Below are 27,176 nucleotides of genomic sequence, written 5' to 3' on the forward strand. Positions count from 1 at the left end.
CCAGGATTCTGGCCATTCACAGGGGTTGGGGTGCAGAGATGTTGGGAGAAGTGGAAGAAAGAGAAAACATTTTGTATGAAAGCAATTGGCTTTATTGGAAACGGGTTCAATGACCAGGACATAAGATCTCTATCCAAGATCATAGTGGATAGAAATCAAGGATAAGATCTGAATGTTATTGTCAGTGATCATGAGCACCTTGAATGCTGTGCTTATTTCCAGTATAAGGCATTCAAGCCACTTTCCTCTCGTTTGCTTTAGAGATCCACATTATGAGGAAAGACAGGAGAATTAAACATAGAAATAAGGCACAAAAAGAAAAGATGTCCAGAATGTCACTTCCAGCTAAGTTATGAAGTTAAAACAATGAGATTTATGTTCACAGTAATATCAATTTGTGATGATAAATCCAATCAAAAGCTTTGGAGCTGTCAAAAATAATAAATTATTTCACCAGTCAATGCAAAAGCATGGCAGTGGTTTGAGAATTGATGTCCAACTAACTTTGGCATTGCAAATTTCAAAAAGGAATAGAAATGGGGGAAAAGAGTTGGAGTGGAGAAGAAAAATAGAACAACTCTCATAAGAAATGGTTCCGAAAAGACTTCTGGTTTAAGATTCACAACTCTCGGAGAAAATGAATTCCTCCCCATTTCAATCATAAATGAGCCAACCTTACCCAGGGATCATGCCCTCTAATCATAGCCCACCCTTGTAAAGTGCTTCAGAATCTTTGGATAATGACTTATTTATAGAAACTTAGCTGGAACAGTCTGGGTCAAAGGGTAATTAAGTTTCAGATTTCCAGTAAATATTTTTATGGAATTTTTCAGTAAGGAATCATTTTTGGTTGTGTGGTGGAAGAGTTAATCAGATAATCACACAACCAAATAAATCAAAAGCTATCAGACCTCCCACCCAGAGAGGTATAAGTTAGCCTTTGAAGATAATGGAAAATGGGTAATGGCAGTCTGACAATACATCAAATCAGAAATTATTACTTCCATCGATGTCAACAAAAATAAGGGGAGCAAAAACAAGCTCCCAATTTACTATTGTCCATTTGATTTAGCTATGCCATTCATACCTCCATCCAGAAATTAAGATAGAACCCCAATCAGGTTTCATATAGAACTGATCAGAAAGAAAACCAGAAAAATCTATTTCATTCACTACCCTGGAATGTACAGCAGCTGTATTATTTTGAAAGATTATGGTTATCATTAGGGGAGTTAGAAAGGTTAATTGTCTGCCGTATTGATCCTATAAAATAAATCAGATCCTTATTGCTGGCTTAAACTGCCCACAAGTGATATCGGTTTCACCTTTCATAGATTGGACCACATCTGTGAATCATAATTCAAACTAGTATAGGAAGGTATTTCAATATTATACACTTGCCTGTACTATTGTGGACATACGTTTTGGGCTAACTATTGATAATGGAGTTCACTAACAGAAGCAGAATATCTCTCAAATACTTGAATGGATGATACTATTTGATTTACATAATCACCGAGTCTCTATCCCCGTTGGGTAGAAAGATTTACATTGGTATAGAACCTTTCACAACCTCACTACATTCCAAATCACTTTCTTTTTCAAGATAGGAAATGCAACAGCAAGCTCCCACACGTGTTCTTGACCAGAGGCTGTTTTATTGATGTCGGCTAAGAGATACTATTGGACAGGATATTGATTGATCTTTCTGAAAATGGTACCTTGAATCCTCTGTATTCACTTCAGAGATAAAACGGGATCTTGGTTTAAAATTTCAACCACCAAGAGTAGTACACTACACTGGAACATCAAATGAAATGTCATTGGGTTCAAATGTCGAATGGCACTTGAAGCCACAATCTTTGAGAGTAGGGAGCAGTGAGCCACATGCACACGTTTAACAATGGACACGAATCTGTGATTCAGCAAAAGATACATTTTGAGTTAAACTTGAGCCCCATTTTGCAGCAATAAAGTTGTAGCGTAAAGGACCATCTAATTCAAATTGAAAAGTACAGGAAGATTTGCCACGAGAAATAGTTTCTATCGCCCGCTGCTGACACCCTAATCACTCCAACTCCGATGGGGATGTCAAACCTGGTTCTAAAAAAGAACCCTTTGCCCTCCTCAAGCGTCGTTGATAACATATCCATGGTTGTTTTAAACAATCGATATTAACAGTAAGCATTCCTGAAGTGATCGCTATATTATAGTTACAGTTGGAAGGAAACAGTATAAATGTGATACGGCTTGGATTTAACTTGTCATCGCACCAGTGCACCAATATTTGAATGACCTCATTCACAAACTAAATAGTGACCCCAGCTTGTCACACGATACCTTCTCTGTAGGCTACCATGACAATAGTACCAATATAGAAACAAAAGGATTAGTATCGTCAGTAGCGAGTTACTAACGTCCTTCCTTTCGTCATTCTACATAATTCTCAAATCATTCCCTTCCTTCTTTCTTCTCTTTCCAGATTTGAAGGAGGAATAGACTAATTAACCCCACTGCAGTGCATGGAATGTAGATGTCAAATAGATTCCCCCTACAATAAGTAACCATGAAAGGTTTGGTCGTTAACACATCCGCGATTTTGCTGTTTTCCTAATGTTACAATCATACAACGGCTTAGAGAATATAAGGATTTAACTAACGCCTCCTGTCGCACATATTGGATAAACTGTTAGATACAGGTAGAAAAGCGCACAAGTACATACAGGACATACTGGTTGCCTGGAGTAACAACTCCGAACCTTTCACCAACCAGCCTTCATTTATTGTAACATTCCTGTAGATTTATACATTTGTTAACCACTTACTTGCATAGTCTGAGTTTACAATCTATGCATTTTAATCCCTAGTGAACATGGCATTGGCACAGTTGAATTTAACTCAATCCAACAGTAGATACAAATAAACATATTCTGACTAAAAAGATCGCTCGCACGGATATGCATGGCTCCAATGAACGTGCTTCAAACTTCCACCATTCATCCATGACAGCTGACAATAGCCTTCTCTCTGAGTTTCAATAACCTACCCCCAATATCAACAAACCAAACACGATCTGCCGCGGATCGAATGCACTGGTCAGGGCTCCACATGTCTGGACGGTGATTCCAATTAGAAGGGTTTGACACCCCTTCGCAGGCTTTAGGGCTTTGGTATGGATGAAATCAAGTGAACATGCTGCATTGGATTTCGGTAGGTGAGGGCACAGGTTTGGGTTCCTGGCAGCTTGCAGTTGGGATGAGTTTCAGCACCAGCTGGTGCTTTGTGACGTCTCCTAACTTATAACCACGTACCTTGAAACTAACAAATGAATAGTCGCTGACCCCGCACCCGGGGACTGCTGAATCTGGCACTGAGGAGCCAATCACCTTCCCCACATAATAGTATTCCACCAGACCTTTGCTTTGGCCATTTAATCATAGTTGGCTCCAATCGTATTCCAAAATTATAAAAATGGGGCCGAGAAATACTTGGGTTTTATATGTGCTCGGAAAGCTGTTAGATACAGGTAGAAAAGCTGAGCCTGCAACAAATAAAGAGGAACTGCGGGCACCCATTCAGTGGCATCTAAGTCGCTGCAAACTGTAATCGTCTGAATCGTCCCATGTTCCATCTAACCAACCAGAAGGGGCACATTCTGACAATCCGTTATAAATAGACAGGATCATCAATAAGTTCTCCTACATTAGTGCTAGAGACAAAAAAATGACGCAGACCAACAAACTGTCCGCTTCTTGCACCCACTCAAGATCAAAATTTGTGAAGCAACACCAATGAAGTTGTTGAACTATAATGTTCAAAAGATGCTGCAACAAGGCCAGGAGAATCTTAAAATGTTGCCAGTACTTCAATACAACTGTGATATATTGAAAATAAAACCTGTAGCGAAGCTCCAGCATTGAATAAATGTGTTTTACTTTTATTCAAACTAATAACGATTCCAAACACACTCCTAAAACGGAGTAAATCTTTTAAATGATAGTCCGCCTTGTCTGGCCCAAATACCTGTAGGTGTAGAAGAATAAACTATAACATAGGTTAATTACGGATACGGTAACGTACATTTTATAGCATTGGAGGTATCATTTCTAGTGGGATGAGATTTCAGTAGCTCCTCACACTTGCATTATACTTATTTAACCAGTCTTTTTTTGGCATTTGTCTTAAAATACTTACATTGTTACATTATACATATCAGGGCAGTTTTCATACTTTTTAATGCTTCATGTTTTACAAGGAATCAATAGTGGTAGCAATAGCAAGATAAAGATTCAGGAACTTTTTCATTTACAATGGAGCAGTAGAGTTGACAGGTAAAAGCTAAGGGACAAAAAATAAAGGTAAACAGCTGTTTTTCAGATCGGAGTAAGTACAGCGATGAGCCCCACAGGATCAGTGAGGTCAGTGTTCCTTTTAATTTAATATTAATTACATGAACTTGGATTTGTAAACTTCTCCAAGGAATGTACAGAGAAGTGAAATGGGCAGATAAGAACATGAGGAACAGAAGCAGGAGTGAGTCTGGCTCTGGTACCTATTTACCATCTAATAAGATCATGTCTGATATGGTTCACATGATAGCAATAATAGGCCAAGTGATATAAATAAAATTTACAATTTAAGGGGAAAAGGGGATATGAGGTTTTCAGTGCATATCCTTGAAGGTAGCAGGAGAAATTGGGAAGGCCATTATAAAGACATTGGTCATAGAGCTATAAGCACGGAAACAAATAATTTAGTCCACTATACCCATGGCAACTATCAAGTACTATCTACACTAATCCCTTATATCAGCACTTTATCCATAGCGTGCTATGCATGGCAATTCAAACACTCATCTAAGTACGTCCTAAATGTTGTGAGTATACCTGCCTCCACCATCCACTCAGGTAGTGCATTCCAGATTTCAACCACCCACTGAGTGAAGTTGTTCTTCCTCAGATTCCTTTTAACCTCCTACCTTTTACTCTAAGCCTAAGCCCTTTTTATTTTCGTCACCTCCGCTATGGGAAGAAGTTTCCTGCTATCTCTACCCCTTGTAATTTTCTACACCTCTTTTAAGTCCTGCCTCAGCCTCCTCTGCTCCAAGGAAAACAAAACCCTGCTTATCCAGTTCCTCCTCATAACCAAAATACTCCATCCCAGGAAACATCCTAATGAATCTCCTCCACTCTCTCCAGTGTGATCATGTCCTTCTTGTAGTGCAGCAAATAGTTCTGCACACAGTGCTCCATTTGTGGTCCTTAAGATTTATAAAAAGAGGCATTGAGTACGAAAGGGGCCCAATGCTACATTGTAGAAAACACAGATTAGGTTTCAGGTCAAGCTTTAATAGTCATTTTTGGGCATCTTACTGTAGGTCAGATATGAAGGCTTACAGAGGGTGCTCCTTCTTAAATTAGCAGTAACATGATAGGCCAAACAAACTTACTTCTATGTTGTAATTATCTACGATTTTGAATGAGACCGATATCTCATTCTACTATATCTCATTCTAGTATATGTGTAAGACTACTATAGTGTTACGCATATTTGAATGAATATTGTAAATTAATTTTATTTACTATTAAAACTGAATTAATTAGTTAGACTATCACTCACACCTCTTTTACATAACTTGAGCCGCAGATGATGAGGAGGAAGCTGTTCTGGGTTACCAGCGATAGAAGACAGTAGTAACAGGAAGTTAGGGGACATCTGGATTATTACGTTTTGGAAAGATGCTCATGGGCTTTGGGAGGAGGGGCAAAGAGACTCTTAAGTGTTTTCTGGAAATAGGAGATACTTGCAAATTTGCATTTATTGGCATTCCTTAATTGCTGTGAAAAAATGGTGGAAGCATATTTTTGAGCTGTTTTTGTCCTTGTACTGCTGGTACTCCACAACATTTGCACCCAGTAACGTAAAAGAGTGATGGGTGTCCAAATCAAAATGGGTGTGTCACTTGGAGAGGAAGTAATTGTGTTACCAAGATGTTAGTGCTATTACTGTATTTAATGGTAAAGATATCAAACTTGACAAATCCAGCTTGATGAGTTACCACAATATATCATGTGCATAGTGCACGATGACCACAATCACCTAAAGAAGGCTAGGATGCAGATCAAGACTGTTCTATTCTGGATGATATCCATCTTCAAGATACAAAGGCTAGGAAGGAGTGGAGGATGAAAAATGAGAACATGCATTGGGATGGTGTGGTGTTTCACAATGGTATCGGTGTCGGGTGGGAATAATAAAAATATCCTAGTATGGTAGCATAGGAAAAGTGCACAATTTTGAAATTCAGGTTTGGACACAAGTGGAAATACTTAAAGACTAGTGAACTATACAGAGACGTAGAGAAGAATTTTAATTTTGCAGTTTGAAATTATCATGACTATTGTGGCACTGGAAAAGAACTTGTTTTGGGGGCAAATATGAATATTGGGGAGTTGAGGATATTGGCCACATATGAGAATACTGAGGGTAATGAACAGATTTGGGAGGATGATGCAAAGGCTCGATAAGGAGAGAGAATTTGTTGCACAACTGGCAAGGTAGTCCTGGGTGCAGGGGTTTCAACTAATGTTAGTATTTGATGATATGATAATCGTAGGAAGTTCTGGCAATTACAAGGAATGGGAATGGTGTAACATAGAGGATTCAATTATCTGGGAAAACCTAAAGAGAACATAGGCCAATCTTCCACAAACATGGACCTCATGAGCACCATCTCCTTCAAGACAGCATCTGACCCATCTTCAGGCACATCTGTCGTCTTCCAATACTTTCTAGTTCACTATCTGCAATTTTTTCTATTTATAAGTGCCACTCTTAAGTTAAGTGTGTTTTTGCTGGTGAGTTAGATATTAAGGTTGCCTTCCCACATCTTGTCAAAATACCATTCTACATTTGAGTCTGGACAACAAGTTCAAGAGAGTAATTTCACATTATAATACAATCAGTACTCACCTAATTTAGCAAAGACAAATCAAAACCACATTTCTCTCCTCATGCCTTGAGTTCATTTCATTCAATAATTCCTGCTCCCACCTTACTCCTGACCACTCAGCCTCCCTTTTTTCCATGTCAGTGAACATTGCAAATATTTCCCTTACCTAACACACATGCCCTTTCAATCCATCACCATCTTCAAACTCCCATTTTCTTTCCAAAGTCTGTGAATGTGCAGTAACATGATAAAATCCATATCGACCTTCTCACTATTCCATTTCTGAACTTCCCATCAGTTTTCTGGGGCAGCAAATAGCACAACTAGTGGAGCTGCTGTTCATAGCTCCAAAAACCCAGATTCAGTCCTGACAGAGGTGTCTGTGTGGAGTTTGTACATTTCCCCTACAACTATGTGGGTTTCCTCCAGGTGTTCTGGTTTCTTCCCACATCCCAAGTATGTGTGGGTGCCTAGTCAATATGCCACAGTAAATTGCCCCTTGTTTGTAAGGGAGTTATAGAATCTGGGGAGAGTTGAAGGGAATGTGGGGAATAAGAATGGGATTAATATAAACAGGTGCTTAATGGTCTGTACAGGTTTAGCAGGCTAGACTACCAGTTTCCATACTGTACATTTCTATGGCTCTAAGCTACTTCATTGAAACAGCCCTAATCAAAAGAAAAAAAAATCTCAATGTATTGGACTCTATCCCATTTTGAATTCTCTCCAACATTTGGACACAGAAGACTACCTCATCCATCCCTGTAATCTCAGTCAATTAGTATTGCTTTTCCCAGCTCCAGACTTGTCACTTTGATCATAATTTAATTGCACCCAGAATTTCTACTGAATTGACTTCTATTCATGTTTTATTACCTTTGCAGTGCCTCAAGCACTATTTGTTCATGCATAATGCCAAAAAAAACACTATATGCCAACCACACCCAGTTCTCTGTCAAACTGCACAATCAATCAATAGAAACTAGAGCTCAAAAGTTATATCAGCACTTAATACCTAAAGCCCAGGAAGACGGAAATAATCCTTGGACATTAATTTTGTACCATTGCCACACCTCATCTGAGGTAGGGGACAATGGTTTGCAACCTCGTCACCATAAACAATTCCAAGTGTAAATACTTGTCTTGTATTCTCTCCTGCACAAAGTCTAATAACTCTCTTCTGTTACATTACCAGCCTCCACTCATCTGCAACAAAATCATTCATCCTGATTTTAACTTCAGCCTCACTTATTGTAATGATTCTGTTTGGTTTCCTTCCACTTCACATCCAACATTTGTGAATTTCAGCTCATCCAAACTACACTCCTAGTTACGTGTCTTGCACAGTTCTATTTGCTTACAATCCATCTAATCCTTAAAATTAAATTTTCACCCACACACAAATTGCATTATCAAAAGTGTTACAAACCAGCAACAAAAGAAACACACTGAGTCATGATTCAGTGTTAAAAACTAATTTATTAATCACTACTTATAAAAAAAGTAAAATGTTAGTGTTAGAAGTAAAAATGTTAAACCTTGAACATTAACCCCAAAAACTAAACTCTTTGTGTGTGTGTGTGTGTGTGTGTGTGTGTGTGTGTGTGTGTGTGTGGCAAAGTCCCAAACTCCAAGTCCAGGAATGGTTCTTACAGTTCAGTTCAGCAAGCCATAAGGTGAAACGTGAGTAAAGGCTTCTTCAACAACCACCATTGTCTGAAGATAAGACACAGATGTAGAGAACATAGAGAGAGTAGTTACAAAATCCAAATGTTCCACGATGGAACCCAAATGACACCTCAGTGTTTACGCGATAGTGACTTCCTCACCCGAAAAAGCATCCGACTCATGATCGTCCACACAAATACCTGTTTCCTTCTACAGGTCAGCAACAAAGTGAACTCCACTGGATTACTTCCAATTTCCATATGTGGATTGCAGTGACAGACAGTTATTGTTTCTCATCCATCGATAGAGAAACTAGCAGGCTGGTGTCTCTCTCCCTTTTCTCTCTCTGACTTCAACAACATCATTATGTTCTTTATCTTTGGTTGACGTAAGCACGCCACACACGCTACTACTCTATCTTAAAGGGACATTCACCGAGTCCGTAACAAAAGGTATTTTAGTTCTGCAATCTGTTCCCCAGAACTTTGCATTCTTTAGACACCTTGTACATTCCCAGTTCTTTACCCCAATGTTGTCACCTTTGTTCCAACACCTCGGCTTTGTATTCTACAATTCACCCCAATACCCTCCCTTCCACCATAGATCCCTTCTTCCTCCTCACCTCCCCACAGTGTAATGAAAATCATGAGTCTAGGAACAGCAAGTCAAATGAAAAGATCAATAAATAAAAGCAGAAAAAAAAAAGGAGTCAAATTACCAGTCAATTGATCTAATTGATTAATGACTGTTCATTTTTATTCCTAAGCAAATTTGATGTTATCAGTCACTGTAAATGAAAATTATACACAATATTCAAATGTACATCTTTCATTATAGTTCATTTGCTGCATTGCAGTAAAGCCATGCACAAAAACTGTTGAGAATTTAAGTTGTTGTAATTGTTATCATTATAGTAGAATTTTCACTTTGAAATGTCTGTTATTTGATGCAATACCATTTCTCTTGCTGGATCAGCAGTAAACAAAACAGAAATATTCTATAATCGATTAAAGTGCTCTAAAAAGCTCAAATCCTTTTCACTTCCCAAAATTATTCTGCATTCTCCTTTGATTGAGATCTTTGAAAGTTGCTGTTATTCAGTTAACTTCTCTTCCCTATGTCAGTGTATCAACAAGAAACTCAGATAATAATGCAATGTTTATTTTTGTAAATTCAAGTCTTACATGAAGCAGTTACTTGGATTAAGAATCTCCAAAGTACTGAAAAATATAGAGCTTCCATAGTTTTTTTGGATGGTATATACATTTTTAGATATCAGAAGTGGGATTTGTCATTCCTATCCCTTCACATTCTATGATACATCTTTCTGATCCAGATTCTTGATCATTTATTTTATTCACAGTAAACTTAGCCTGAAAGAAATACAAAACAAATGAAACCTGTCTTAACACATCACATCTAGTACAAGAGACTTATATCAGTACAAGAACATATCATTGGATTTCCTAGAACCTGAATACAATGCAGAATGTAGCTTTGGAAATGAAGGTCAAGGAATCATTTTAATTAGGTTTACTTTATTCAAATGAAAAGAGCCAATAGGATACTCCAGTGAAGTGTACAGAGAATACAGCAAAAAGTTATACCATAGCCAAGTTATAATGCCATTCTGTAAACACTTTTATTGAGGCTTTTTGGTCAATTAATAACTATTGGATTGGTCTGCCCCAGAACGCTTGCATGTCCATATCCAGAGCACAACATTCGTATAGATGCAGTTCTGCCTTTGATCAAAGTTAAATCAGATATATTGTTTGGAAAAGCATTAAAATGTTATACCATGTAATGCATGATATCTAATGCATTATTCTAATTGTAGTGAAAAAAAGCATCAGGTGTAATATTATTCAAGTCAAAGTTAACTTCTTATTTGTCAGGATGCTCTACAGATGAAACAATTATTCATTTTGGAGACTTGTACAGTTTATGGATACTTTGCATTCTTTATTAATAACAAAGACCTGCAACATGATAATCTGAATGTGTTTATGTATCATTATCTATCAAAGCTTTTCCCCTAAATACATGAAAATGGTAGAGTCAGAAGTTAAAATTTATTGCCAGACTAAAAAAATTCATTGGGATGACATTTTTCCATCTTCTACTTATATTTGAAGATTGCTCTCTGCAACAAAATTATACATTGGACACCCAAAGTACGACAGCCACAACATAGACGATAGCAACCCACTTACCAGAACTTCTGTAAAGTATTGCCTTGGGGAAACACTATTAAAGTAAATGGAAGTTGAAATGCTGCACTTCAGTTTCCTGAGGCAGATGGGGCATGTTGTAGTATAGGGTAAAGTTTTGCTAACTGTGGTATATTTGGCCTAAAAATGATTTAGGGTTAGCATAAAACTGTTTTGCACTTAACCCTTCAGTTTCAACCGGTTATGGTAATCTGTGATAGCTATCATGCATTCCAAAAGCGACAAAATATTTTCCAGAGACCTCATGTTAAGCACGAGGAAAATACCATAAGTAAAATTGATTAAAACAATTATGTTGCCAGAAATTTTTAATAGATAACAAATATACTGACCTTAGTTAGTATTTCTGCAAAGTGCATAGCAGTCTGAGTGTGAAGGGTCAATGGGCCAGTTCTTACTCTGGAGACACCATTAGCAAGAGCCATGAAAATAATGATCTGAGCCAAAAAAGAAATAAGCAATTGGAAAAGTTCATGGTTATGTAACACTACAATTTCAATATCCACTGAGACAATTACTTATACTTTTACTCAGGGCTATACATGGAAGGAACTTGATTTTTTAGAACAAAGACCAAAGTAATGCTATTGAATAGAATCACACTTTTACTAAAAAAAACATCAAATTTGAAATAAAACTGCTAGAGTCAAAACAGGCACTAAAACATCTCACCTCTTCCTCTTTACCCTGACCAAGCATGGGAGTATAGATAAGTAGGACAATAAAACTAATGCAATATACAAGGTATGCCTTTGTGTTGTCTTTACCCACATGAATTTATGGCCACACTTCTATGTCCAGCCAAAATGTTGTTTTTATGAACAAAGATGTTTTTGTGTTAAAATTACAGAAATATAGATAGGTACTTGCATTGGATATGGGCTAGTTTTGTGCTGAATGATTAACATATAAAGAACCACGACCTAAATAGAAGCTTTTAGGCTTTTTGTCAAATTACATTTAACAATGACATTTTATAAAGTTCAGAATGAGATTAATGCAATAGAATGCTTGAGACACTATTAGAATTCACCCCTGCCCCACATAATGGGGACTACTTGACTGTGGATTTGACTATCAGAGCCAGCAGCAGAAAAGGCCTGTACAACTGGGAGCAAGGAGGAAGAAAATAATTTTAGGATAATAGGGGTCAATAAATCTTTTCAAAAACATTTACATTTTAAAAGTTATTTAAGTAATCTGCTTATGCCCTATACCTGGTCCTGCAAGTACTGGTCCACACATCCACCATGTCGAAGATTCATCAACAACATTTCAGCAGCTTCAATTCCAACTCTGTCTGCAGAAACTCCTGTATTTCAGAAACAGTCTAGTCTCAGTATTTTGGCTTAATCTGCAAACCTTATTTCTTGACAAATTTCAATGACTGTCACAAATCCAATGGGCATTAGTCATCACTATGGGCTCCATCTTTCGTCTTTTAACCTTACTGTTATTGCTCTCACTATGCCCAATGGTTTTTCATCATTTCCACTGCTCAAACTATTCTAGCTTGCTAGCAGACTTTGTATGAGGAAGCTCCCATGAAGAGCCTTTGGATATTTGAGCATATTAAAAAGGTGATATATAAGCAAGTAGTAGTTGTAGATTAATAGCAGCTCCATACATTCATTTACTATTCATTTCTTGTTAATGTCATACAACACTACAATCTTACCTCTTTTACCAAGGGCAGATCCTGCAAGTATACATCCCGTAGAAGTTTCAGCAAAGATACTAGATAAAGAAAAAATTAGATCCAGAAATGAGAACTATTTTTTGTAGGTTTTTCTAAAGATCACACAGAAATTAGTATTAAACCTTTTGCACATGTTCAGTTTATGAATTCACTTAAAGTGACATGGTGGGGTGAAGAGGAAAACAAATACCAAGAGCTGCAGGAATAGTTTATGCTCTTTTAAGATTCTGGAGCTTCCAGGTTCTAAAGTAGAAGAGAACATATCATTCAAGTGCAATGGTAGAATTTTGCTTCTTACACAATTCCATTTCCGTTCCCAAAAGCCTTATCCTTGGGCTCCTGAATAGGTTGGATATTTACATAAGTGTCACGCATTTCTTTCCTGATGCACCGAATGGCTGCAGATACCATCTCATTTGCAAGCTAATAAAAAGGAAAAACAACATTAGCTCTCACTTATCTCAGCACATACATTTTTTTTAAGAACTAAGTGATTAATACAGTGAATTATTTTTCAATGATCAGAAAGTAACATGTTTGCCACCTACAGAACAGAAATTTGCAATCTTCTGCAGAAAACTGTTACATCCAATAAAAGATGGTCATTTAAGCTGTCAAGTTATCACAGCCTGTCAAAATCATGTTTCTGCTGCACTGAATTGAGCACTTGAAAGCCAGAGATTTGGAGTTTAAAATCCCACCAGAGTAAATTGTGAAATGGAATTTAATCAATTTGATAATTTATGATCCAAAACAGGAAAGTGACCAAAGAGGCACTGGTCTGGAGTATGGGACTATATTAATTCTCCAATGCTGCCTAGCATCCTCACACTGCCACAAGAGAATATTTGTGTACTTTCTCAGTATTGCCTCCAAGCTCATCTAATGCTCCTATGAGCAATGTGCAATCCCAACGTAATTTGTGTTTGTCTTTCAGTGCAATTTCCTGATTGGAAGCATTTCTAAATGGGTAGTACCACAGGTTTAGCAGATACAACCATCATAAACTATACCCAGTAAGACAGCATACTTCATTTGACCAGGGATTAGACTCTCCAGGTTTCAATTCTGCATACATCTTTTGTCCTTTCTGTAACCATTGGATACATTATCCAAGGCAAAACCAAAAACTGAAATGCTCCTTTTGAAGCAAAAAAATCAAGTTTGTATAAATGAAAATAGAAAAGCTATAATTATGTAACATTTAAATATTATTGTAAGATTTACCACTTACTTTAAATGGTAGAACTCCAGCTACAAAGGCTCTCCCATGGATCTTTGTAATGGTTCCTCGTTCTGTCATGTTTATTGGAGCAAGTTGTTTTATTGGAGACATTTTTATTCTCACCTCACCTCCACCCTTTGGATAGTAACCTCTGCAATGCAAAACTTCTGGTGATTCAAACATACCAGTCTTCACCCCCACATTATTAATCTGAAGTGCCAGATGAAACAGAATGGCAAAGTGGGTAAATCACCAGAGTCCCCCAGTCCAGATCACTACTCTGCTAGAAAATGTTCACATTTGGATAGGTAATCACAACTTGGTTTTGATGCCCTCTTACTGAAGGATACCACAGCAATGTTCAGCATCTTGATTTATATAAGAACAGGCATTTAAGTATCAATAAGTGTCTTGTGTTGTACAGCAAATGTATCACCAAAACATGGGAAGAGCCAAGTTCTCCATGGTGTCATGCCCAACACCTAACCCACAGATTTATAAATGGTTTCTAATCATTACTTAAAAACTGCACATGCTTGGAATCCAAAATAAAAACAGAAAATACTAGAAACACTCAGATGCAATTAGCAAACCTTCACCACTTTCTCTCAGCTGGCACCAACACCATGAGTCATTGTTTCTCTTGTTTTCCACCCCATCACAGACATTCCCTTTGTTCTCACCAGCCCTCACCCTTCTGAGTCTTAAAGTGTTGTAGATTTTCTAGCTTTTCCAGATTCTTACGAAAGGTCATTGACCTGAAACATGAACTGTTTTTTTTAAAATATAAACTTTACAGATGCTGCCTGACCTGCCAAGTACAAGAAAGCCACTTAATCCAATAAATTGATTACTTTCCTGCCAGTTACAGGTACCCATTTCCTCAACATAATCATCAGCAGCAGGGGACATCATAGCTACATCTGATGAGTTTTTAAAGGGGTACACCACAATTCACCTCAATGTTCATTTAGATGTTAACAGCAATTCTTGGGCCCATCACCACTGTCAGAAAACCCCAAACCACTTCCTACTGGAGGTGCACAAATTCCTCTGGATCATTCAGATATTATGCTTCATTCCCATTCATAGGCGTCCACATTTATTACTTGAAAAGCAAACAAAACTATGCTGCTGGAAATCTAAAATTCTAAAAAATCTTGGGTCAAGCAACAACTGGAGAAAGAAAAAAATAATTAACCTTCCAGGTCGATGACCTTTCATCACAACTGAGAAAAGCTAGAAATCAAATGTGAAGAGAATAAAGGAATGTTTCTAATATTGTGAACAGTTATCATATCAGTCTAACACTTCTAGTATCCAAAAATCACACTTAGAAAGCATCTACAGATATGAAAATCAACCCTGGCCCAATCTTGTATTGTTATGTTAAATGCTGTGTTTGAAAAATAATTTTCAATATTACCTTGTATTTTATTATCCAATATTCCTATGGAGCTAGAAATGTGCCAACTGACAACAAATTTCAATATTAAATAATTTTCACTTTGTGTACTAAAGGATGAAGGCAAGAATCTCCAGCAGCGGCATTAGCTCAGGTCATCATTCAAATACAAATCAAACTTTCCAACTCCAGTGCTTAAAACCCACCTCATTTTTAAATCACAGTTGAACTGAAATCCAAACTTTTCAATGATTGGTTTAAATACCTGTAAAACAGAACATTCAGTTATTGAAATTTGCTTCTGACTTTTAAGAAGACAAAATTAAAATTGTTTTCGTATAGCTACCATTAGTCTAAACACAACTGAACAAGAGCCTAATTGGTGTCTTCTGTGCTGCAAGTTAAAGTTTGGATGTTTGCCGTCAGATTTTCATGGTGGCGGTGTGCATTTCATCACTAAATCATACCTTGGTCTGACACTTCCCTACACCTGACACCTTTCTCCTCCTGAGGATCTCAACTATTCTGCTTTCAACTTGTTATTAAAATTCTCTTTATCATCCTAAACAGGTAACAAAAAAATTCTTAAGATATCTGTACTGACTTGTTCCCTCCAGCCAGTGCATCCTCCACCACATTCATCACTGCCTTAAAACATCTCCTCTCGATACAAATTTGCCAATGCATATTCACAGCCTTGGCATCTCATGCAGTCTCACAGACTCATCTGTAATTGATAAAAAGAACCATATTCTTTTGCATCCTTCTCTACTTGTATCCTCAGAATCCCCCTAAAACTCACAAGCCATTTCAAATCTCTCACTCCTCCTCATCTCTTCAAGCTCCTCTAGCCAAAATCATATCACATTAAGATTTGTCTGCCACTGACAGCTAAAAGTATGACTGCCAATGTCCCAAGGCCTAGAATTCCCTCACTGAACTTTATCCCTCTCTTTTCCCATTGTAAGGTGCTCATTATCGTTTAGTCCCCTTTCCAAGCTCTTTTTTTTTGTTTAAATACTCCTGTAAAAGATTTTGCAATTTTCAACTGATATTAGATGTTATTGCTGTTATTTGTTATATACTTTGAGTGCAGAACCATTCCTCATTTGATTTTACACAAACAAAACCAAAAAGATTAGTTGGGTAATTTATAGCAATAAGGATTATAAAAACAGAAAACATGGTATGAAATCTGAAAAACATTGTGTTTTCAAATATTGTCCAATTAATTTCAATCAGCCATTGTTATTTAAAGAGAAACTTTTTAAGGATAAAAATACACTTCCCATACAGTAGCTATTGAGTCAAATGTCCAAGCCACTGAGTAGTGAACAGAATATATAGTCTACAGGATAGTTTTGTGAAAGGGACAGAATGAGGGCACATCTTTGTAAAACAAGGCTCTAATCACAATCATTTTGAGAGGAAACCAATGCTAAATGAAATCAAAGATACAGCATATGGAAATTAGAGACACTGCTGCAAATGACAGGCTGAATGCCATTTTGAAAGGTTCCTCTAAGTCAACTTTTTTTGTTAAATTTATGTTCAGTGAATAAAAGGTCCAAAGAAACTAAACAAAATGGAAGTATCCATTTAGAAACATCTCTAAATGTGCACACATGTAAATGAATTGAAAGTCAATACTGCTGCTAGGAAAGTGTACACACACCATTACCCTTCCAGATCATTGAGCACTATGCTGGCTCTTACTTGCAAGGTATAATCAATCTGTGGAGCCATCTCAGCATTCGTGCCTCCTCGTAAAATCAGTTCTGATGGAGAAGCAGCAAAGAGTACACACGGAATGGAGACCTGCATTAATAGACAGACGCTCCTGGTAAACAAAACACAATTGACCTTAATTAATGGCATATCACAATGGAAACACTGTCCATAACAAATGTCATTCTGACAAAAATAAGTCAGCAATTTAGAAACTTCAGAAGCTTCTCATGAGCACAGCAGAGACACAGATTGGCTTATCGGTAATAAAAAGGCTCACCCGACAATCCTCACTTCATTCCATCTCCTGGGAAAACTTTGTGGCCTTTGCTATCTCCAGAAACCATCATAGCAATTCTTTCCTGGCCCACCTCATTTTCTAATCTCCACAAAATTCAACTAGCAAGAAAATCTGCTGCTACATCCCATTCTAAATTTGCATTCACCCATTGATCACTTACCAAGCTACATTCGTTCCCAATCTCCCACTGCACCTCTTATAATGGATGCAGCAGTGCAACACAAGAATATGCAAAGTAAAATTTTGTAACTACCAGACAGACAGCTGAGAACACTGATAACAAAAGGTGAAACACAGGCCAAGCTCAAAAATGATGAGATATTTCATCTGCAAATGGTTAAACAACCAACTGATAAGGAAATGTTTACACGTGTAGATGGTAGCTATGTATCATTGTAGTACCAATGTGAAATAATCAGCATTACATGATGACTTCCAGGGGAAAGTAAGTAATTACTTCAAGGGAGATATTTTTGTTCAGATTTATGGCTCTTAATAGTTGAGAACTGAACAACAATCTGGGGCTGAAGCCCAATTTTGTTTTTTTTGGGGGGAAAACAAAGCGGTTTCCTGGCATAGATATATTTGGAGGCTTTAATCTGATAAAGATCACAGGACTACATCCTCACTTTCCAGCATAGAAATGAGTAATAACTGAGTATTTACAGCTGCTTTATATATTACTGCATATCAAATCTGTGGGGACAAGAACTTACCACTCTTGACCATACTGGCCAGAACTAATCGCACAAAAGGAACAAAATTTCACAGCTACAAATACTTGACAAAATGCCTTGAAGTTTTCCCAGTAAAGCAGCAATTAAACCTATTGGCAAAGAGTGGTACTGAAGCAGAGAGTCATTCATTTCTGTGGTTGAAGAGTTAAACTTAATTGCTCTTTGAACAGGATAGACTAGCCAATGCAGCTGAAATTGGTAGTTGAAAAGTGGTACTTTTACAAGCGTCTTCAGTAGAAAACTGCTCATAGTAGGCATCATTTGTCTAATAGAGGCAACTGCCTCCAATAAGCACAGTAGACTTCCTATTTTGACAGCAGGCATGGTAGTGTAGAGGTTAGCATAACACTTTACAGCACCAGTGACCTGGGTTCAATTCCAGCCACTGTAAGGAGTTTATATGTTCTCCCTGTGTCTGCGTGGGTTTCCTCCAGGTGCTCTGGTTTTTTCCCCCCACATTCCAAAGGCGTACAGGTTAGGAAGTTGTGGGCATGCTATGTTGGCACAGGAAACGTGGCAACACTTGCGGGCTGCCCCCAGAACACTACGCAAAGATGCATTTCACTGTGTTTTGAGTACGTGACTAATAAAGTTATATCTTATATTTAAATCTTCACTGTCTCCATCCTCTTACCATGAACTCCTCCAGCACTTCTTGAACCTTGTACAACATCATCACCCCCCACTTTCTTCTAACATGGTGATCCATACTTTCTGCCATATTGGAAAGCTCTAGAATTACATTCCTAATATTTCTCCACCTCACCCTTCAACTTTTGTCTAAACCTTTGGTTACCTCTCCCAACACCTACTTGAGCTCAGTGCCTCCTACATTAGAGGCACTATATTAATATGTGCAGTGCATACCAAAAAAAGACAGGCAAGCGATGGGCTTAACGTGAACTCTGGTCATAAATGGGGAGAACTTCAGAAGCCAAATCAAAGAGGTAAAAAAAAGTGACCTGTGATATAAACTTAAAGATATTTTCACTTATTGTAGTGTTCATCATCTACAAAATACAATATGCAAAATTCACAATATTACATACTGTAATAAAATGAACACAGCTTTGCTGGAAACATCATGCAGACAATTTGGGGGGGGGGGGGGGCGGAAAAAGGACGAAAAGATCAGTTGTGATGCCCTCCCATGTAAAAGTGAATGATGGGAAGCTGTATCACAGTTCAAACTAGCCCTTTCAGGGAAGCTGAAGACCATCACCAGACACTTCCTCTTACCAAAATCCTTAGAATCCAGGATGCCATGACAGAAGCTTTCCCACTATATCTTCAGATGCTCAATTAATCCTAACAATATCAAACATCAGAACTTTAAAGACCATCACCAGTTTGAGTTAAATATTTGCATCTTTCACAAACTTCTAAGCTAAAATTTATCAGAAGCCCTAGTAATTAGGGTATTTGAGACATTTATTTGTTGGTAATTAAGGTAAAAATAAATTGGTTATTTGTTTCCCACTGATGAGCAAGCCAATGTTTGATAGCCATTGCAGATACCAAGAACTATCTGTCTTCAAATTAAGGGACACAAAAGGGGAAAAAGAACATAGCAAGACATTTTTTTTTCTGCATGAATATGCAACTATGGGTACCTATGCTTACCCAGCTGTTTTTGTATCTGCAACGTGGTTACCTCCTTTGATTTTACCCGGAGAAAAGTAGATTTCTGTGGAACCAACTTTGGCTTCTTCAAGGCAACCATCACATAAATCACGGATCATCTCGAGTCCTGACAGATGCTGAGGCCTTAAAATCAAAATTTTGTATTTTAGTATTTATCCAATCAAGAACCATTTTTTTTTTAAAAAGGTCTTCTCATGGAAATTTGTGTTTATTAAGATTACATTGGTAATTAGAATCTAAATCGATCTCCAGGACAAGAGCCTCAAATTAAGGACATTATAGCTGGTGATGAACAAACTGTCTTCCATGTGCCTCGGACTAATTCATGAGAATATCTTGATTTTTGTACAATGTAAGTGCTCTTCAGTTTCTGACACCAGCCATTTGGGGCTATAAAAGACACTGCAAACTGTAACTAAAGTTAAGACAATCTTTTCTTGAAAGTTCTCACCCACTGGGAATTGTTTACAAACCATCCAAGTGGTAACAAGTGAGCATAAATAACAACACAGAATGAAGTGAAATAAGAGTTCCCTCTTCCCCACCCCTCACAGGTTATTAGGAAACTAATTATCACAAGAAGTCAGGAAATTAGCAATTCATGTAACAAATACAGTAATCATGGGAAACTAATCTACATATAGACTGGACAAGTCATATTAGTAGTAATGGAGGACAAATTAATAACATTTATGCAAGATGATGTTTTAGATTAATATTTTTAGGGATGAACTAAGGAAAAAGGGGGATATTTCAAATTTATTGTATGAGAAAGGGCTAATTGATAATTTTGCCGTAAAAGACCTTTACACAAGGCAGCATCCACAATTATTCCATCCAGAAACCTGTCGATCACACACAAAAAAGATGGACCACATTTCCTGTTGCATTTTTGTGCCTTAAAGGAATACCCTTGTTTCTTTAAATGGAAGCCATTTTAAAATTATTCCACTGAGTTTGAAAGTGATACAATTAATCTGAAACTAGGGCCTTAAAAGGTATGAAGGGAAAAGCTGCCTGTACTTGATTGGGAAAATACATTGAAAGGTACAAAAAGGTGGGCAGGCAATGGCTTCCATTTAAAGTAACAAGGGTATTCCTTTAAGACACAAAAACCCAACAGGAAATGTGGTCCATCTTTTTATGTGGTTTCAGGTTTCTGATTGTGAGAGAAATCAAGGGATAAGGCAGGAAGATGGTACAGAGGTAGAAGATAACAACAATCTTGTTGAATGGCAGAGCAGGCTCAAGAAGCCAAATGGCCTACTCTAGTTCCTAATGTAATTAAAAGTAAATCAGAAATGGATGATCTATTTCAGAGTTCTGGAAGAGATGGATGTAAAGATAGTAATGGTCTGGTTACATTTTTGGTCTCTTAACTCAAGAAAAAGGACATACTCGTCATAGAGGGAGTGCAGAAAATATTCACCAGACTGGTTCACTGTGTGAGGACAGATCAAGTAGATTATGCCTGTATTCCATGAAGTTTAGAAATATGAAAGAAGATCACATTGAAATTTACAAAATACTTGACTGGCTGGATTCAGGGAGTTATTTCCCTGGCTAAATTACTAGAACCAGATGTCAGTCATTTAGGATTGAGATGAGGAGAAATTTCTTCATGCAGAGGATGTTGAATCTTTGGAATTTTCCATGCCCGAGGGCAGTGGAGGCTCAGTCATTGAGTTTATCCAAAACAGATCAATAGATTTCTGGACAGTACGGGAATCAAGGATATGTTGTTCATCCAGGAAAATGGTGTCAAAGTAGGAGATCAGCCATGATCTTGATGAATGGTGGAGCAAAGGACCAAATGGCCAAATGGCCAGGTCTTGCTTCTATTTCTTACATTCTTAAATAGTAATTGCAGCAGAGATAACAATGATTTAAAGGGGAAGTAGACAAGAACTTTAAGATATAAACAGCTAAAGGAAATTAGAAAACAAAGACTGCAGGTGCTGGAAACTGGAACAAAAAATAGAATGCTGTAAGAACTCAGCAGGTCAAGCAGCATCCATGGAGGCAAAAGGTGCAAGTTGACTCCTAGAGGTACCTCAACTATACCTCCTCCCATCTTGTCTCCTATAAGGATGCTATGCCTTTTTCTCATTTTCTCCACCTCTGCTGTATCTGTTCTCAAGACGAGGCTTTCTTCTCTAGACCTTCTGAAATGTCCTCCTCCTTCCAGAAATGTGGCTGCCTTTGTGCAGTAGTTGATGGAGCCTTCACACACATTTCCCGTTTCCTGCACTTGTTCTCACCCACCCTCTCTAGATAGAAGAGCAAGAGTTCCCTTCATCCTCACCTTTCACTCACCAATCTCCACATCCAACGTATCATCCTCCAGTATTTTCACCAGCTCCAATGTGATCCCACAACCAGTCACATCCCTCTCTCTCTCTCCCCCCCCCCCCCCCCCTTTTCAGCTTTCCACGGAGACCATTCTCTTCTCGACTCCCTGGCCTATTCATCACTCCTGACCACCCCTGGAATTTTCCCCTACAACCATTGGTGTAACACCGATTCCTTCATCTCCTCTCTCACCACCATTCAGGGACCCAAGCAGTCCTTTCAGCTGAGGCAGAGGTTCACCGGCACCTCTTCCAAACTGGTCTACCACATTTGGCAATTCTTGGACAGTTGACATTTTGGGTTGAGACCCTTCATTTGGACTGGTGAAGGGTCTTGAACCAAAGCATCAACATACACCTTATGCTTCTACAAATACTGTTTGACCAGCTGAGTTCCTCCAGTTTTCTGGGTTTTTTTTTGCTAAAGGAAATTAGATTTGTATAAACAACTGTAATTTAAAGACAGAAGAGAATGAGGATGCTGGAATTATAGCAACACACAAAAAAGGAACTCAGCAGGTCAAGCAGCATCTACGGGGGGGGGGGGGGGGGGGGGGGGGATGGGGAGTCAACGGTTCAGGTCAAGACCCTTCACCAATCCAGATGAAGGGTCTCAACCCGAAATGTCAACAGTCTGTTTCCCTCCATAGATGCTGCCTGACCTGCCAAGTTCTTCCAGCTTTTTGTGTGTTGCTCTAATTTACTTAGCACTGTCACAATAAACTCAATGGCTTCCATTTCTGCTGCAAGTTTTAACTGTACATTCCATAACCCCCTCACCCACCCTATTAATGGCTAAAGTCTATTAACAATGCTGACTAAATTCAGTTTTATGTCAGGTTGACATTCACAGTTAATGAAGTTCCTTATTTGCTTCAAGAACAAAGGCACTATATAGTGTGGTATTAGGTGACATAAATCAGGGCTTGTTAGAGAGTTTGATGGGGAGGTTAAAAAAAACTGATAGTATAAGTCGTGTACACTTACCGCAGGCCAGGTGTGCTTCTCCCTGCTCGGATATTGTGGACTTTTATCTTGGCTCCTAGAAGGCAACTCAGTGCTGTACAAACACGTAAAATCTGTCCTCCCTGGAGAAAGAAAATGCCACTGACATTCGTACAGCTACCTGCATTTATATTGCAACTTTAACATACAAATATGATCTGATAGCAATAACAGAGACATGGTTGCAGGACAACATAGATTGGGACCTAATATTGAAGGGTATGGCATTTAAGGAGGAGAGGGAGCTATGAAAAGGTGGAGGAATTATTCTGTTAATTAATGATGGTCAAGTGTAATAGAGGGATGAAATAAAGTCAGGAAACTAGGATGTAGAAGCTGTTTGGGTGAAGAGAGGCCACTTGTAGGAATGTTGTACAGGCCCCTTAACAATAATTACACAGTTGGATAGAATGTAAAGAAATAAATAATACAGACTAGCCAAAAGATACAGAGATAATCAGGGGAGGATTTTGATCTACATTCAAATATCAGATATATTGATGTGTCTGCCATGATTCAGTTGGACAAAGATAACCTAATAGAGGAGTTCATTAAGCATATTTGGGATACTTTCCTTGAATCACACATTCTAGAGACAAGCTGAGATCAGGCAATACTGTTGTGAATAATGAATGCCCTCAGATGAAGGCACCTTTTAGGTAGCAACAATTATGATAAAATGAATGTAAAACTCAATTGTTACGGAGAGATAAATAGGTCCAAGCTAGTATTTTAAACTTAAATAAAGCCAACTGCCACTGGATGCATTATACTTTGATAGTCAGGAGGCATTTCAGAGTGTTGCCTCAAGGTTATTGTGGAAAAATAAAATCTCACAGTCTAACAGGTGACATATTGACATGGATAGAAAGTTGGCTAAATAACAGAAAACAGTAGGCATATAGATAAGTCAGTGGGCAAAATTCAGCAAATGGAATGTAATGTGGGGAAATGTGAAAGTGTCAATCTTGGCAAGAAAACAGACAAATCATCTTAATTGAGAGAGATTGTTGAGCTCTGTAATGCAGAATGATCTGTATGTCTAAGTGAAGATTTGCAAAAGGCTAGCAATGCAAGCACACCAACTAATGAGAAAAGCCAACAATGCAATCCTTTTATTACATGTGGAATTAAGTTTAAGAGGTTACATTTCAGTTATAAAGGAATGTATAACTTCATTTGCAGTAGATAAAGTCATAGAAATACTGCACAGAAACAGCCTCTTTAGCCCGAGTCTACGCTGACCATCAAACACCCATATTTACACTAATCCTACCCCAAACCATTTTATTCTCTCCTTATTCCCATCAACTACCCCAAATTCTATTGGGGAAGGGTGCTTGATGAGTCAGCAGGCCGAAGGACCTGTTTCCATTACTCTATAACTAGATATCAGTGCACACATGGAAGTTGATCTCATGGAGGACTTCAGAAAAGAATGTGAATCTATAACTTAATTCGAGTCAAAACCACTACCAACTGCATCATGGCAGACTTATCAATGCATGTGACATTTGTTCACAACCACCGACAGGTTCGCAAATTACGCATAAATGACACAGGTCTTTAGCAGGTAAGGGGATCTATGAGAGGACATAAGGAGGCATCATTATAGGATCAGAGTTTCTTCTCCAATCAGTGATCGCATGAAGTGCCGCTACAGCCACCCATACCATCGGTCCGAATGCCATCAATCGTTTATTTTCGCTTTTTGCCCAACATAACCCCATCACGTACACCGTGATGCTTCAGAGAGGCAGGGACTCCCCGTTATGGCATTGTTAACGATCTTAGGGGTGGGAGGTGAAGAAAGACAGATATTTTCGAATGCAGAAACCCAAATTTCCAAAGACGTCATACGAATTTCTTAAACCCTTGAAACCCGGCAAAAAAAAAGGCTGACCAATACAAAATTTGCTACTCGCAAGCAAGGTGTCAGACATTAAATTACCACCATTAATTGTAAATGACCAATGTCAAGCGCGCACTAAAGTAACGGGTCGAGAATTGAGACGTGGCAATAACCAGGCCGAGACCGACTGCTTTATTTCGTGCTCCGACCTTACCTACGATTTGCATTCAAACATTATCATGGGTAGGTTTCTGCACTCAGGCCCAAAACCACGCAATCAGCGTGAGTGAAACCCCCAAAGGCAGCATAGGCCCAACAAAGAGATTCACCGCGGGGACCACCTCCACGCCTCACTCACCCCTTCCATTATACCACCGTCAATTTCAAGGACGTGTCCAGCCATTGCCACACGCCGCAACCACAGAACCCTACCACACACTTGAAACAGGAACCTGCACGAAAAAGCCAACCCGGCTCCTTAAACCTTAACCCGGCCAAGCTCCGCCTCGCACTCCGAACCCCGCCCCTCACACCAATCACCGCTCAAACCCCGCCCATTAACTCAGTCCCCATTTAAAAACCACCCCTCGGGTTAATCTGAGTGAGTTTTTGATGCGGAACGTCAGCTCCGTTTCTCTTCCGACTCGAGCAGCGTGACCTGCTAAATTCTTCTGGCATTTTCTGTTTTGGCCCTCGTTAATCACCACTCAAACCCCACCCCTTACCATCGGGACGGCAGTGATTGTAGAAAGTGGTTCATACTCACATTCTCAGGGGTAATTAGGGATGGGCAACACACCCTGCCATTGCGAGCAATGGCCAAATCCGTTAAAAACAATATTCTTTGTAACCTCCTTGTCATAAGATAGGAGTCTAGAACTGAGTATGTGCCCTAAAATGACACAAGGATCCACAAAGGCTTTCTGTAGTCCATCTGCTTTTCCAGTGAACCCTTCTGCTTTTTCCTCTAACAGCCTTATTAACCTCAGCTAAAGGTGGAGTGCTATCCCACTGGATGGGCTTTAACTTGTGGAATACATGTAGAGCAGAAATTAGAATGTAATTTTATGGGATGCACATTGGATTCTTTAGACACTGTGCTGGTGTTGGAGGTGCCAACTGTTGCACTGAGAGTTTGTTGATGCTGGGATGCTAACACACAATATGCACAGCATGCTGGTGTTGGGGTATCAAGTCATAACGTGCAGTGTTCTCGTGTTAGGGAGCTTCAAGTTCCTCGGTGTAAACATCACCAACAATTTGTCCTGGTCCAGCCACATAGATGATATAGCCAAGAAAGGACACCAGCAGCTCTACTTCCTCAGAAGGCTAAGGAAATTCAGCATGGCCCCGATGACCCTCACCAATTTTTACAGATGCACCGTGGAAAGTATCCTATTTGGATGCACAACAGCTTGGTATGGCAACTGCTCTACCCAACACTGCAAAAAATTGCAGACAGTTGTGAATGCAGCCCAGTCTCTCATGAAAACCAGACTCCCCCTCCATTGACTCTGTCTACACTTCCCGCTGCCTAGGGAAAGAAGCCAACAAAATCAAGGACCCCTCCCACCCCAGTCATTCTCACTTCTCCCCCCTCCATCAGGCAGAAAATACAGAAGCATGAGAACAGGTACCAACAGGCTCAAGGACAGTTTCCATCCCACTGTTATTGGACTCTTGAATAGACCTTTTATATGATAAAGATGAACTCTTGATCTCTCAATTTGTGTCATCATGGCCCTTGCACTTTATTTGTCTATCTGCACTGCACTTTCTCTGTAACTATAACACTACATTCTGCATTGTTTGTTTTTTTCTTTTGTACTACCTTGATGTACTTATGTATGAAATGATTTGTCAGGATGGCTTGCAAATAAAAGCTTTTCACTGTATCTTGATACATGTGACAACAATAAACCAATTACACTGGGTATACGATACCCTGGTGTTGAGCTGCTATCCTGCTAAATGAACTGTGTGATAGTGATAGTGCTGGAGTGCCATCCTGTTGGATGTACAGTGTGCTAGGTTGCCATCCTGCTAGTACAAAATGTTCTAATGTTGATGTGCTAATAATACTGGGTACATTGCATGCTGATGTTGGGGTGCCCTGCTGTTGGGTGCACAGTCTTCTGGTGTTAGGGTGCTTTATTGCTGCATATGCAGTGCCCCGATGTCAGAATTCTATCCTGCTGTGTGCACAGTTCTAGAAGTGATGGGTGTGTTAGTGTTAGGTGCATAGGGCCCTGCTGTGGGATGCCAGCCTCTTAGGTGCAGTGTGCTGGTGTTGAGGGGCTATTCTGCTAGGTGCACAATGTGCTGGTTTTTGGGATGCCATTACTGCCAGATGCACAGCTTGCTGGTGTTCCAGT

General features: G+C 38.8%; 1 protein-coding gene across 1 annotated transcript; it reads right to left on the minus strand.

The window, feature by feature from the left end:
• Positions 1-9,358: 9,358 nt before the first annotated feature.
• Positions 9,359-25,305, minus strand: rtca (RNA 3'-terminal phosphate cyclase). Its single transcript, XM_052011942.1, has 11 exons — positions 25,160-25,305; positions 22,932-23,032; positions 19,573-19,716; positions 16,900-17,023; positions 15,390-15,448; positions 13,788-13,929; positions 12,852-12,976; positions 12,533-12,591; positions 12,072-12,166; positions 11,187-11,291; positions 9,359-9,993 (listed from the first exon to the last, which is right to left on the minus strand). Exons 1-11 carry the CDS (start codon positions 25,202-25,204, stop codon positions 9,889-9,891), a joined length of 1,104 nt encoding a protein of 367 aa, XP_051867902.1. The 5' UTR covers positions 25,205-25,305; the 3' UTR covers positions 9,359-9,888.
• Between the last annotated feature and the right edge of the window lie 1,871 nt (positions 25,306-27,176).

Source organism: Pristis pectinata, chromosome 3, assembly GCF_009764475.1.
Source record: "Pristis pectinata isolate sPriPec2 chromosome 3, sPriPec2.1.pri, whole genome shotgun sequence".
NCBI classification, from domain to species: domain Eukaryota; kingdom Metazoa; phylum Chordata; class Chondrichthyes; order Rhinopristiformes; family Pristidae; genus Pristis; species Pristis pectinata.

Coding starts and splice junctions, on each gene's coding strand:
- rtca (XM_052011942.1), bottom strand. CDS start 25,204: ATGGCTGGACACGTCCTTGAAATTGACGGTGGTATAATGGAAGGG. Junction 13,930..15,389: donor AACTGTGATTTAAAAATGAG/GTGGGTTTTAAG, acceptor TTTGCATTGCAG/AGGTTACTATCCAAAGGGTG. Junction 11,292..12,071: donor ACCAGTACTTGCAGGACCAG/GTATAGGGCATA, acceptor TTTTTGGCTCAG/ATCATTATTTTCATGGCTCT.